Below are 14,305 nucleotides of genomic sequence, written 5' to 3' on the forward strand. Positions count from 1 at the left end.
AATACAGACATCATTAATCTCACAGTAGATATAATTATAGACATTAATCTCACGGTATATATTGTTATGTACATTAATCTCATGGTAGAGATTGATGTAGACAATCTCACATAGATTTTGTTATATACATCATTAATCTCTCAGTAAATATTGTTAGATACATCATTAATCTTACAGTAAATATCGATATAGATATTAATCTCATATATTTTTCTTTTTCCCTAGGTACTTTGAACAAACTGGGGTTCACTGTATTTTCAGCCTGAATTATATATTTTCAGTTTTGATTTTCAATTATTTTAGAGAATAACAATTATTACAAGTGGCCATTATATTTAGCATGCATTTATCAGACCTTTCCACAAGGCTTGGTTTTCTACTCCCAGACAAGATACTCATTTTGAAATATATTTTGTTTTCTACTAATACAGAACAGACTTTATTGTCTCAAAAATAAATTATCGAAGCTGTTTTAGTTATGTCGATTCTGCCAGGCGGAAGCTTAACATCCATTGCAATCAATTTGTTTTCACGTCCATGTCCGTCCGTTTGTACGTGCGCATGACAATACCATATATATATATATATATATATATATATATATATATATATATATATATATATATATATATATATATATATATATGTGGCTCATATTCTTGATTTCTTTCTCCTTGCAAACTTTTCTTGTGAGACCCTCATTAATTTTCTGTAGCAGTACGGAGTGTATTTAGTACTGTGTGGACCAATTCAGACAATTGAGATAAGTAATCGGAATAATTGGGCTAAGTGTCAGACTGTAGCTGTTATTATCACTAATTTACATAGTGAGTAGGGGGCGGATTTAGCTGAATTGTCGAGTACTTCACAACCATCTGCGCAACTTTAGTTCTTTCTTTTGTTCAAGAAATTTTTGTCTTTCTGTGTGAAGATTGTGATAATTTGTGATGGATAAGCAGTTATTCCAATTATTTCTAATTGCAATAGTGCGACTGTCATATATAAAAGGTAAGAATTGTTCCTTTAGAAAACTATTTCAAAACTTACTGATTGTAAAACTTGCAGAACTCAGGATGTATATAAAAATTATATATTTTAGTGGGCATAATACAAAATGTTTTGCAAATTTTGTGTATTAAGTTGTGAATATTCTGTAACCTTTGTATTAGCTTCTGTCCTTTAATTTAAAAACAAAATATAAATAGTAGGTATTGTTGCAATATTACAACTTACAGTTGCATAATTTGTTTCACCCTAACATATACACAAACCACTTATCTAGCCTACAGTTTTTGTTTAAATCATCAAGGGGTGTAATGAAAGAAAACATTTTAAAGTTGCCCCAAAATGGATCAGATATTTTAAAAAAAGAAGTAAAACTTCATTTTGTATCTGCATCAACCTCACATCGAGCCTTCAAGACTTTAATAATATCCAACAAGCAGTGTAAGAAGCTGTGACGAACTAACACATTTTAGGTTATCTACTTTTCTCTCCAATTTTTAAATATATTTGCCTCACTATGGAGAAGACGAAAACAATGTAAAACCGAAATGTGCATCTACAACAACAAACACATCTAAACTCAAACTGACGAACTGAATTCCTAAAGTAGTTCTTATTCGCTTTTTTTACATAAAAAATTTCCCCAACCTGGTCTAGAGGTACTGTAAAACTTGACTGCATTAATACCAACTACACGTCTAGTGTACATTGTTTTATTACAACCCCCCAAACTGTGTGGGAGGAGAAGCGATACGCCAAGCTAGTCACGGATGTACAGACGTATGCAAAGGGGTAAGGGGTGTTGTACCATGTCCTTCGCTGAAGTGCGAGAATAATCTTACACGTATATTGTGTCCTGAGTTTTGCAGAAGCTCGTATTCTCTTTAATTGATCCAGAAACTATTCAAACATTCTAAGTTAAAATATCATCTCATCAATTCTTACCACATGTAATGTTATATTACAGTCTAATTAACTCTAATCTGCATACATTACGTATGTCTGAGATATCTCCTCACTGACTACTATGGTCAAACAAATGCAAATAAAAGAATAATAAAACTAATTACATAACGCTAATGACCAGAGCCTATTGAGAAGTTACTGGATATGTGGATGCCTTTCACATGATCACGTGACAAGACTATCATATTACCCATGCTGGCTGAGACACTGAAGTCTTTACTCCACTCAATTAGTTAAACTTTGTGAAAAGGACAGGAAATATCACATCAAGGGCATGAAAGAGGGATCAAGAACAGATATAACCTGATTTATAACAGATTTTGTTTCATGTATTTCTACATGTATGGTTGACTTTCTAGAATTTCAATGTTTTACTGCACATTGACAATCAATATAGATATCAATTATGTAACAGTAGATAATGCTGTAAACACAATTCATGTTAATATAGACATAATTCATCCTATAATGGAGTCTGATATAGACATAATTCATCCTAAAGTGGATATTGATATAGACATAATTCATCCTAAAGTGGATATTGATATGACCATTGATATAGACATAATTCATCCTATAGTCGATAATGATATAGACATAATTCATCCTGAAGTGGATACTGATATAGACATAATTCATCATATATGACATAATTCATCCTATAATGGATTCTGATATAGACATAATTCATCCTATAATGGATATTGATATAGATATAATTCATCCTATAGTATATATTGGTATAGACATAATTCATCCTATAGTAGATAATGATAACGACATAATTCATCCTATAGTGGATACTGATATAGACATAATTCATCATATAGTATATATTGATATAGACATAATTCATCATATAGTAGATACTGATATAGACATAATTCATCCTATAGTGGATACTAATATAGACATAATTCATCCTATAGTAGATACTGATATCGACATAATTCATCCTATAGTGGATACTGATATAGACATAATTCATCATATAGTAGATATTGATATAGACATAATTCATCCTATAGTTGATACTGATAGAGACATAATTCATTATAGTATATAGTGATATAGACATAATTCATCCTAAAGTGGATATTGGTATAGACGTAATTCACCCTATATTAGATATTGATATAGACATAATTCATCATATAGTAGATATTGATATAGACATAATTCATCTTAAAGTGGATATTGGTAAAGACATAATTCATCTTATAGTAGATACTGATGACATAATTCATCCTATAGTGGATACTGATATAGACATAATTCATCATATAGTAGATACTGATATAGACATAATTCATCCTAAAGTGGATACTGAGATAGACATAATTCATCCTAAAGTAGACATTGGTATAGACATAATTCATCCTAAAGTAGATATTGGTATATAAATAATTCATCCTATAGTAGAGATTGGTATAGACGTAATTCATCCTATAGTCGATATTGATATAGACGTAATTCATCCAATAGTCGATATTGATATAGACATAATTCCTCCTAAAGTGGATATTGAGATAGACATAATTCATCCTAAAGTAGATATTGGTATAGACATAATTCATCCTAAAGTAGATATTGGTATAGACATAATTCATCCTAAAGTAGATATTGGTATAGACATAATTCATCCTAAAGTGGATATTGATATAGACGTAATTCATCCTATAGTCGATATTGATATAGACATAATTCATCCTAAAGTGGATATTGAGATAGACATAATTCATCCTAAAGTAGATATTGGTATAGACGTAATTCATCCAACAGTGAATGTTGATGCAGGCGTAATTCATCTCATTGTGTATATTGACATAAATACAATTCTTGTTATAGTTGATATTGAAAAAGAAATAATTAATTTTGCAGTAGAACTTCCGAATCACATTATGTAACGAGGATTCTACAAAAATCGGATTTGCAGAAAATTAAACTCCTGTTCATCCAGATATTTTTGTCTTGTTCATTGGGACTTTGGATAAACTTAATTTTGCAATATTTTCACCTGGAATTCAAAATATCACGTGTTCATTACCCGCCCAAGCCAGTCTGGTTTGGCGGCCTCCGTTTGTCATTCGGAAAGGATTTGGTCTCCCATTTCCTCTGCATGATATAGTCAATAACGCATTAAAAGTACTGTAAAAGCCCAACTCAAACCCAGAAAAATCATGCAGGACTATATTGAAAGTGCATGAAATGGTCAATTACCTCATTCCCCTACCCCGAAACAAAAAAATATAGATTGCATTGCCCAAACCTAAAGTTGGGGGTGGGGTGGGTGGGATGTTGAGCAATCCTGAAGGAAGTTTACTTTCCATGTCAGTGTCCGTCCATTTGTAAGTCTATACCCTAGATTAAGCAATACGGCATGTTTTACATTATTTGCCACTTTTCTCTTATTTCAATACTGTTTTGTTCTGCTTTGGATTTGGAATGATAATTCTGGGACAGGTTGGACATACAGGCCATGGCCTGTTTCTTGCTTTTGTTCATCTAAAAAAAAAAGATTTTAAAAAAAGACGAACAATCATGCGTAATATGTAATGACTTATTATTATATCCAGAATGGGGAATAGTTTAAAGTATCTTCCACGACTGCATCTCTTCGTTTGTATGATAAAAAGAAACGTAAAGAAGTCGTAACTGGTGAAATCGTAAAGTATAACTTTGCTGGCAGATATATCCTGGTGAACCCTCACTAATTTTCGATAGTAGAGCCAGAGTATATTTAGTACTGAGTGGATCAAGTTTAAAACAACAGATAAGTAATCGGAATAATTGGTGTAAGAGTTGGACTGTATTCTTTTGGCTGTCATTATCACTAATTTACATACTAAGTAGGGGGCGGATTCCTCTCTCAACTGTTGAGTACTAGACAACCATCTCATCTGCGCCACTTAGTTCGTTCTGTGTGGTTTGTGATCCTTTGTGATAGACATGCAGTTTCTCTTATTCCAGGTATCAGTAATTGCAATAATGCGATTATCATACGTTCAAGGTAGGAACTGTTCTTGTATAAACGAAATACCTAATTATATAAGATGCAAATATCTTGCATATTAGTTTAGACTGGTGTTCTAAGGGACAGCAACATAATTTTGATACCTAGCACAGAGGCAATTTAGGTGACTTGACCAACGACACGCCGTAGTAGCCCACCCCCATTCACACACCCCGGACTGATGCAACGTACGATTTGAACCCACACGACTTTCTTTCGAGATTCCGGCACGCTAGCAACTGAGCCACTTATTCCTCCATTAGTCGTGCTGGAGGAATCTAGGCTACAGCCACAAGATTGCAGGGTTTAGCATGCGTATTATAAGAAATATTAGTTTTGTGGTGAAATCGTGAAAGTTCTTTTTACCATGTTTTTCTTTCTATATATTTTCCGAAATATTACTATTAATATTAGTGCAGCTTACAGTTGCACATTTCTCTCCATAACTCTTTAACAAATTAGATCATAACGAAATATTGACACGTGACTTCTTTTTATTTCTGTACTCATTGTCATCCACGACATTGATAACCCTTCCGTGAATGTGGAAGTAACATATATTATTTCACGTGTCCATCCGTCTTTCCATCTTTCCCACCTAAGTTTAGTTTTGCATGTAGAGAAGTTTCTTATATTTGTTGGTCGCGCAGTCATGCAACTTTGAGCAAGGATGCAGCTAGGTGCGTTCAAAATCACCGCACCCAAAAGAAGTTACTAGTACTTTCATGTTATTGGTGGTGGTGGTGTGTGTGTGTTTTAAACCTTGCTAGTAGAGGACTATATTCTTCGCCTTTATAAAAACGTTAATGTCATGTGACTCTACTGCATAAATTACTAGCACTTTGGACTTTTGTATGTACATAACGCTAAATAATCTTTTCTTTTGAACTTCTTAATGATACACTTAGATGTTACATACTCAAAGGAGATTCAGAAATTACAAAATTAAAATGCTAGAAGTGCAAAGAGAACACAATAAATAGAAATCAACATTATATACAAGCAAGATCGTAATAATTAGCACATAGATGCCATATATAAAAAAAAAATGCGTGACTACAATGAGCACACCAGTTTGATATACCATCAAGTCAGGCTCATTATGTTGTTATCCATCCGTCCATTTGCTTGTCTGGTCCATAACTTTGTAACGGTTTGAGATATTTCAGGGAAACTTTGTACAAGTATTTATTATAACGAGACGTGGTGTCGCATAAATATGCCCCCACCCCGACTGCCTGAATGTTAAATGAATGGGATTCTGTGAAATCCATCCGCACCAAGAGGATAACATTGGAACCGCTGCAGATATATTGATGATACTTTAGTTAGTTATGTATCTTGTATAGATGGCGTGTCGCGTACTATATCCACGGCATCAAGGTCAAGGTCAATGTATAGAATAATTTAGTTGGTGCATTTGTCATGAAATTTTAGTATTTTTCTAATGTGCGATTAATATTAACAATATCGTGGTAAGGAATTTCCATATTGACACATGGCAGGACATACAGAAAAAATGTGATTCCGATCTTGAATTTGATCTAGATTACAAAGCTTATGGGTTCCTTGATTTCTAATCGTGATTTCAGATCTTCTAAACCCAATTTCTAAAAGACGAGACAATCATCTAACTACGGTCACGTCCTGTACGTATTTCTCCAATGGAATAAGAAATTAAATATTTTTTAAATTTCCAATCAATTTTGAATAATCTAGTTTTGATGAAACTGCTAAGTCATCAAGCCAAGATTTAATGTTCTTCTAACTTCCAATGACAAGTTTAACCCATCCTGGATCTATCTTTCCAAACTTCCATTGGTAAATTTAGCTCATCCTGGATATATTTTGTCCTCACTCTCTCCCACATTTCCAACGGCAACACGTCCTTATTCTGTTTCCCAAACTTCTGGAAAACCAAGATCAAAAACACTCTTTTGAAATTCAGTAGCCAAACACTGTCATTGATAGCATTTTCAATAAAAACAAAATTCATAAGGTTGATAAGATTGTCCACAGGAGCGTATTATCTTGTAAATTGCTTTTAAATAATATGGTCTAAGCTCTGCACTTCAAACATTTTAGCGAATTCATGTCAAAACCGTATGAGTGTCCCTGTCGTACCATTCCTTTTAAAATCTAGTGGTGTACATTGGTGGTGTGGCTGTATTGGCAGTATTTTTGGTAGGGAACCGGTAAATTACACAATGGAATCAACAAGAAGGGACTCTGCAGATACCGTTTATGTCGCCATGGTGGCAAATGTGATGCAGTTTTATTGGCGAAATGTGCCTTTCACTATGAATTGACTGGCCTAAAGTGACGTAGTAAATAATAGTTCCCGGTGTTAGTGGATAGTTGTATAGTTTCTACGACGTGAACTGCTGACGGTACGGAATATTGATGAAGAGAAACCATGCAGATGTGCGGTTGATATATATTTGGAATGTTGTGAGATCTGTGGTCTTGCATTGATTAGAGTAAAGTTTATGTATATAATGGACCCGTCCGGCTTTCTGATTTACAACTTAAGTTGTATAGAAGTCATTGGAAATTTGGGGTAAACTTATGACTTCTAGCGGAATCGCGCCAGGGTTTGACACCGCTCGGTCAAGCAAATACCCACGGTTTGTAACAATATTTAAGCACAGACAGATCAAAGAAGAAAACAACACAAACAAGTGACAGTGACAGATTAAACCAAAATTCAAACAGATGACATGAACAGATCAGAGCACATTTTAAACGAGTGACCGATCAAAGCAAAACTAAAGCATGTAACAATGATAGTATCAAAGTAGATTAAAGTGAACGACGGCGACAGATAAATAAAAAAAATGTATAATATAAAATGAGCGACAGCAATTGATCAGAAAAATGTATGAAATCATAGCATATTGTCATCTTAGAGTTAATGGAAAAAATAGTTTATGTATTGTATTTGGTGATTTATTGATCGATCTAGGGTCACACTGTTTATTTCGAATTCGTTCCTAACATGTCATCTTTGTAGAAATTTCAGTGAGAAACAAAGAAATGCATTGTTAAAACTCTTTCTCATACCAGTTTTGACTTTCAGGTGAGCTTGGCAACATTGTGGAAACTTGTTGTATGGCTGGCACCGATTGGGCACAGCAGGATTCTCGCTGCGACAATTACCCAAGCATGGTGAGCAATGTGGAGGACACAGATCAGCAAGCCTGCCGACTGATTCTTGAGGTCTGCTGCGTCAAAGCCAAGCAAAACGCACAGTGTGAGAAAGGAAAACACGACGGTCAGGCACAGCTGGGGGCATGTGTTGTTAGGAATACTGAAATGGGATCGGAAGATTACAAGGTACATTAACGGCCTGGATAAAGCACATCTGTCATTCATACGTCGGCTTTTCTTTATAAATACTAGAGGAAATCATAGCCTGCCCGGTTGCCATCTTATTTTAAAATGATAAGTCTTCTTATTTTAAATTAAATCTCAAATTAAATCTCAACGTATATAAAAATCTTTGGTTGTATATTTGAATTACCGAAAGAATTAAAATGAAAAGAGTTTGATACTATAACTAACAAATTTTTTTTCAGACCTTTTGTTGAACACAGTAAATTTAAATGTAGGTTTTGTTTCCAGTCATATTTCCAGCTTTAAATGGCATCTCGACAGAGCTTGCTCATGCTGTAGATACAGTGTAAACCACTTAATTTTAACGCAGGTAAGATGGCCCTAATTTTAAACACAAATTACGTTTTGAATAATACTGATAATGCTCGTATTGAGATTGGCGTCAATTGAGAAGAAAACAAAATGTTGGTACTGCATTATTTGGTTTGTTCTAACCTGAATCTTGCCTTATATGCCTGTACTGTACTAGTAACGTCTCATTAGAGCGCAAACCATTAGAGCTTATCACACTAGAGCGCAAAAAATATTTTTGTCCTACTAGAGCTAATCTTATTAGGGCGCATCTCATCAGAGCGCGAAGAATTAATATCACTAGAGCGCGAACAATGAAAAACACATTTGTTAACTGTAACTTTATATTTATTTTAAATGGGTTGATTCAGAATGAAAAACACATTTGTTAACTGTAACTTTATATTTATTTTAAATGGGTTGATTCAGAATATGGCTAATACCAGTAATCAGTTCAATAGCGTCAGTCTCTGAATGCGTTTTTCAATGTCCAAATATTTTTTGTTTGGACGTACCACTTCTTGTCCTGCAGTGATTTGCAGTCGTGTAACGGCGGAACTGGCCTGCTCGTCACGAATTGCTGTAGAAAGCTTGCCAGTAGCTTCTCGTGGGTCGGTGGTTCTTTCTGGGGATTTCCCGGGTTCTTCCTCCACCATTAATACTGGCCGCCATGTATAGCCTATCGTGTGCTGGAAAATGGCGTTAAACTCTACAACAACAACAACAACGAATTGCTGTAAGTAGACGCCAGATGTTCGGATGATGTTTGTACATATTATAACATATATAACATCAAACGTAATGGCAATTCAATCTTGTTGAACTTTTTTTTTTCTCCGCGCCCTATTGTGAATGCGCTCTAGTGAGATTTTGTTTGCGCCCTAACGGGATTAGCCCTAATGAGAAAGAAAAAATGTTCAGCGCCTCACTGAGCGGCGCTCAAATGGGATGCGCTCTAGTGAGACCAAACCACTGTACTGCCTTGCATGCCTTGTATGCCTCCACTGCCTCCATCAGGGGCACATTGAATCGATCCCTTCTGCCAGTCTGTCTGTACTTTCATTTGTCCATCTCGGAAAGCTTGATTAATACGATTATGCAAAACCGCTCAACGTAGACAACTGACTTTAGTAGGCATGTTTCGATCCATATGTAGATGAACTGATTCGATTTTCAGGTGAACAGAATACTGTTGGGATCTTGTTTGTACATGAAATCGTTAAATTCGAACTGTTTTTAGCAAGATCGATGACATATTTCTATAAATGTGCAATCTAACTAAAAAGAGATCGCCCACTAAGTAGATCTCAGATTTAATCTCCTTAATCTATATGTAGATTAACGGATTAGATTATTTAAAGAAAAATACATTTGTTCGACTCTTTGGTTTTTGTTATCAGGATTATGCACAAACATCGTTTGACACAGACACATTTAAAATGAAAGTTTATGTCCTTTTGTAAATGCCTTTTTATTGTCCAGCTAACGTGAGTGGTAATATGCATGTTTCTGTCCTTTTGTACATGCCTTTTTTTTTGTCCCAGCCCACGTTAGTGGGAAGCTAAATATAGCAATCACTTTTCTGACGTCGCCATTGTTAACAAATTGTTAAGTTTTTGGTGAACGTTTTTAATTTGTATATATCTCATAAACGTTTTTAATTTGTGTATATCTCATAAACGTTTTTAATTTGTATATATCTCATAAACCCCTGGGTGGATTTTCTTTTATTTGACTGTATCATTTCAATTTGATTTTTTCAAAATGGAGCATTTCAAATATATATTATGATTTTTGATGATGTCCCAACATGTATTTATGCAATTCCCCATGTCACAGGAGTGCTGCCAGTGTTGCCGGTTGGGGGGCATGACCCGGGCCATGGGAATGGAGTGTCAACCTCCTAACATAGGGAACCCATGTGACATCACCTTCATGGAGTGCTGCACGGGAATCATCAATCCTGGAGGAGGGGAAGGACATTCCTATACCAACAGATCCACAGGTACATTAGAGGAAGAAACAACACAAACTGGCAACAGTCTTTGTTTGATTTTCACTTATTAGTTAATTTATCCACTACAGATTTTAATTGTATCCCTGATTTGCGATTTAAAGAGTTAAACTGATGAAACAACAACATGAACGATGATGTTACGCCATCCACAGGAGAAATGATTTGAAGGCTGAAAATGTCAAACTACTTTTACTTGTATTACGGCAAATATTTTTATTTTCAATATTTCCTTCTGGTCAAATGAATCTGTGATCTTTGCAACATTTTTAATTCCACAGATTACTCGCCCGAAATGGCTTCACAAAATATTAGGTTACTGAAGTTTGTTTGTTTAGAAGAAAAAAAGTCATATTAATGACATAAAGCACGAAATGGCGCAGTATAATTTAAACCATAGCTTTGGAATTTCTATCTCATAAAATTTAGATTGCGAAGATAAATCTCGTATTCTCAAGACTTTCAAAACTGATCGCATTTCCCTTGGTTTCATTTAAGGCGTAACACATAAAAATTTAAAAAATCCAGGAAACTTACTTGTCTGCACATCATATGATACATAATTATTGTAATCCAAAATTGTGTGACATATATTATTAGTGAACATATACAATTTAGTACACGGCCCCCATACGAAACTGTGGAACAATTTCCTTGTTTAAAGTGTTTTTTTTTGTTGTCTAATACATCGGTTGTCAAAAAGTAATGGCGTATGTTACTTCCCTCATCACTTTCATCATTCGGGATATTTTGGACTCGTCCATTATGCATTGACCTATCATCATGCGTATAATCTCTTCCAGCCCATGACAGACGTGCGAATCGGTCTTACCTAAGGTTACTACGCGCCGACAGTGCAAATAGACGCTTCTTAGTTGAAAGTTTTATGTTCTTTTGTCCATATTGGTGCTCCTTTTAGTGAATTATGGTGCAGTAGGAACATGAGTGGTCCTTTACTATATTATAATTAATCACTTTATCCAATATATCATACTATAATTGTATGAAAATATAAATTCTACCGTGGACACTGTTATAGATTTTCAAATGTAACCTTTTTTCGAGATTGTCGTTGTGTACAGCAAAAAGGTTAAGGAACGACCTTTTTTAATTTTTTAAAAAAAAGAACAAATGAGGCGGTGGAGCGGCAAGAGTGAAAGGCCTGGGAAAATTTTAGAGCATAAAAAAAATCAGTACAAGAATAGTTTTGTCAAGCTATCTTGGGGCAGAGAAAATTTCATATTTGTATACTTTTAATAGCAACCAATCATTATTTGAATCATCTGACAGGAACGTGCGAACACAGAAGTTTGACTATTGTAAACTTTACGCGTGGTAAAAAAAGTTGTATTACAAAAATAAAAGGAGACACAACAATGTTGTCGTTTACAAAAAAAAATTCCCAGGAAAACACAGGCAGGGAAACAACAATCCATATGCAAGTCCTATAAGTTGGAGGGAATTGTGTAATTTCGTATATATCTTCTTTATGGTTATGTCACATCTTTTATTTCAATTCCTACACATTACATATTTTTCCTATACAGATATGTGCTTTCATACATGTAAAAGACTAGAAACACGGCTGGCAATTCAGATTTATTTTAGTTAAAATTTACATCCTGCTAAATTATCATTTTGAAGAAATGTCATATGTACAAGATAAGAATACAGTTTATTGTATGTCACTCCTCTATTCCATTCATAGTTGAATACAGGAGATGAAGATGCACAACTTCTTGTATCATGATTCCAACTGTACTAGTAATAGTTCAATCCAATATCAACTTTCTTGACCCAGTGTAATGCCAAATTGCCATTATAAAAGTACATAGTAATCACTAATTTTTGTCAGGTAATTTTTCTATGACAATTATGCATAGATCACTCAAAAATCAGATTAAATAAACTTTGTTATAACCATATTACGATTAAATTTTAAAAATAACATTATTTTTGCAACTTATGCCTGTATGTGACTTGCACTATACACTGCTCCTTAGTTTTACCAATTTTGCCCAAATAAGGAAGGTTTATTTTGTTCACCCAAATTTCGTCTAGCACAGAGCCTTAAAAACATAAACAGATATTATTGTAATATTTCTTCTAAACTTTGGAGAAATGTTTTCCATTATTATTATTATCATTAATAATGTTATTATTATTTTCAGATATTGCTGACATAGATGAATGTACTGTCTTTAGTTCCGAGCAGCTTTGCAGCCAGATCTGTATGAACACAATTGGTTCTTACCGCTGTGCTTGTCGGTCAGGATACAGCCTTGCACGAGATGGGAGAACTTGTTATCTCACCTCTTCTGTTGGTATGATCTATAAAATGAACTGATAACACTATCTTACCTGTCCAGTATTGTTAGTGGGCAAAAATCTTTCACTCTTTATGTTGTAATGTGAAGAGATGTACATCACCCAAAAGATGATTTTAATGGTTGAATTATGGATTTATCAAAATCAATATGATAACAGTACCCCCTCTTTATCACACTGTTCATGGTAGCCATGGATTATTACAGCTTACAGTGAAACTGTCTTATAATGATGTATGCTATACATGTATTTTACTTTTTTATAATGTGATGACTCTCTGGTCTTAAACTAAGTAAACAGAGTGAGAACCAGCAAGTTTTGTAAAATTCAAAAATAATTTATTGTTCCAGAATACAAAGTGAAAATTTGAAGAGAACTTGCACCATTGTGAATTAATCCCAAATAGTCTTTAAAGTTCTGTAATCCCAAATAGTCTTTTAAGTTCTGTAATCCCAAATAGTCTTTTAAGTTTTGTAATCCCAAATAACCCTTAAAGTTTTGTAATCCCAAATAGCCCTTAAAGTTCTGTAATCCCAAATAACTCTTAAAGTTTTGTAATCCCAAATAGCCCTTAAAGTTCTGTAATCCCAAATAACCCTTAAAGTTATATCACAAGTCCAGAAGTATAGAGTATTCTGAATAAATTCTAGTGATGTTTTGAATGAATTCCAATCTTGAAAATGCTGATGTACCAATAGCCTGGAATTGTGTTGATGTTCTAAGTCTTGATATATTGCAATCATATAGTCTAAAATGTCTTTTAATGAATTCATAAAAATCCCAAAATAATGAGTTAGTTGGAAATTATTAATGAGCACTTTGTAATTCCAAAGAATAATTTAAATAAATAAATCTTCTCAAATTAAGAACTGAATACAACTAAAAGACTGACTCCAGTGGTCGGATATTAAACTAGGAATAAATAATTTCTGTTTACTTCTCCTTCATATAAAAACCTAAGTCACAATATGAGGATCAGGATGAGGGTCAAAAGTTCAATTCCAGAACATTCTAAGGTAGTCCACAATATAAGGTCTGTTACTAAAACTTTAGCAATGAACATGGCAAACAGTGGTTACACCAGGAATTACAAGAGGAGAAAACCCATGTCCTGAACTCAAATTGAGGTAAACATGTTAACCTTCAAGTAATAATGATCTTAAATATAATCTAAAATCATACAAAATTTAGCTATGTTATATGTTTACAAAACAAAAGACATTGGTCAGGTAGGCCCAACTCTTACCCTCTGTTATGAACAAAGGTAAATCACAATGCAAATTAAATATACA

At 34.0% G+C, this 14,305-nt stretch overlaps 1 protein-coding gene across 3 annotated transcripts in view; it reads left to right on the top strand.

Moving 5' to 3' along the window:
* The first annotated feature begins 831 nt into the window (after nucleotides 1–831).
* LOC149788582 (uncharacterized) overlaps nucleotides 832–14,305 on the top strand; it is a 91,658-nt gene continuing 78,184 nt past the window's right edge. Inside the window, exons 1-4 of one of the 3 annotated variants that reach the window (XM_089974631.1) lie at nucleotides 832–1,008; nucleotides 8,064–8,320; nucleotides 10,511–10,676; nucleotides 12,857–13,009. In XM_089974631.1, coding sequence (XP_089830757.1) covers nucleotides 948–1,008; nucleotides 8,064–8,320; nucleotides 10,511–10,676; nucleotides 12,857–13,009 — 637 coding nt within the window. In that variant the 5' untranslated portion in view covers nucleotides 832–947. Of the gene's footprint in view, nucleotides 1,009–4,821; nucleotides 4,982–8,063; nucleotides 8,321–10,510; nucleotides 10,677–12,856; nucleotides 13,010–14,305 lie in introns of those variants that run through there. The other 2 variants (XM_089974629.1, XM_089974630.1) reach the window with 2 other exon arrangements.

The sequence above is a fragment of the Sinohyriopsis cumingii genome, chromosome 11 (assembly GCF_028554795.1).
Source record: "Sinohyriopsis cumingii isolate HCF-2022 chromosome 11, ASM2855479v2, whole genome shotgun sequence".
Taxonomy (NCBI): Eukaryota; Metazoa; Mollusca; class Bivalvia; order Unionida; family Unionidae; genus Sinohyriopsis; species Sinohyriopsis cumingii.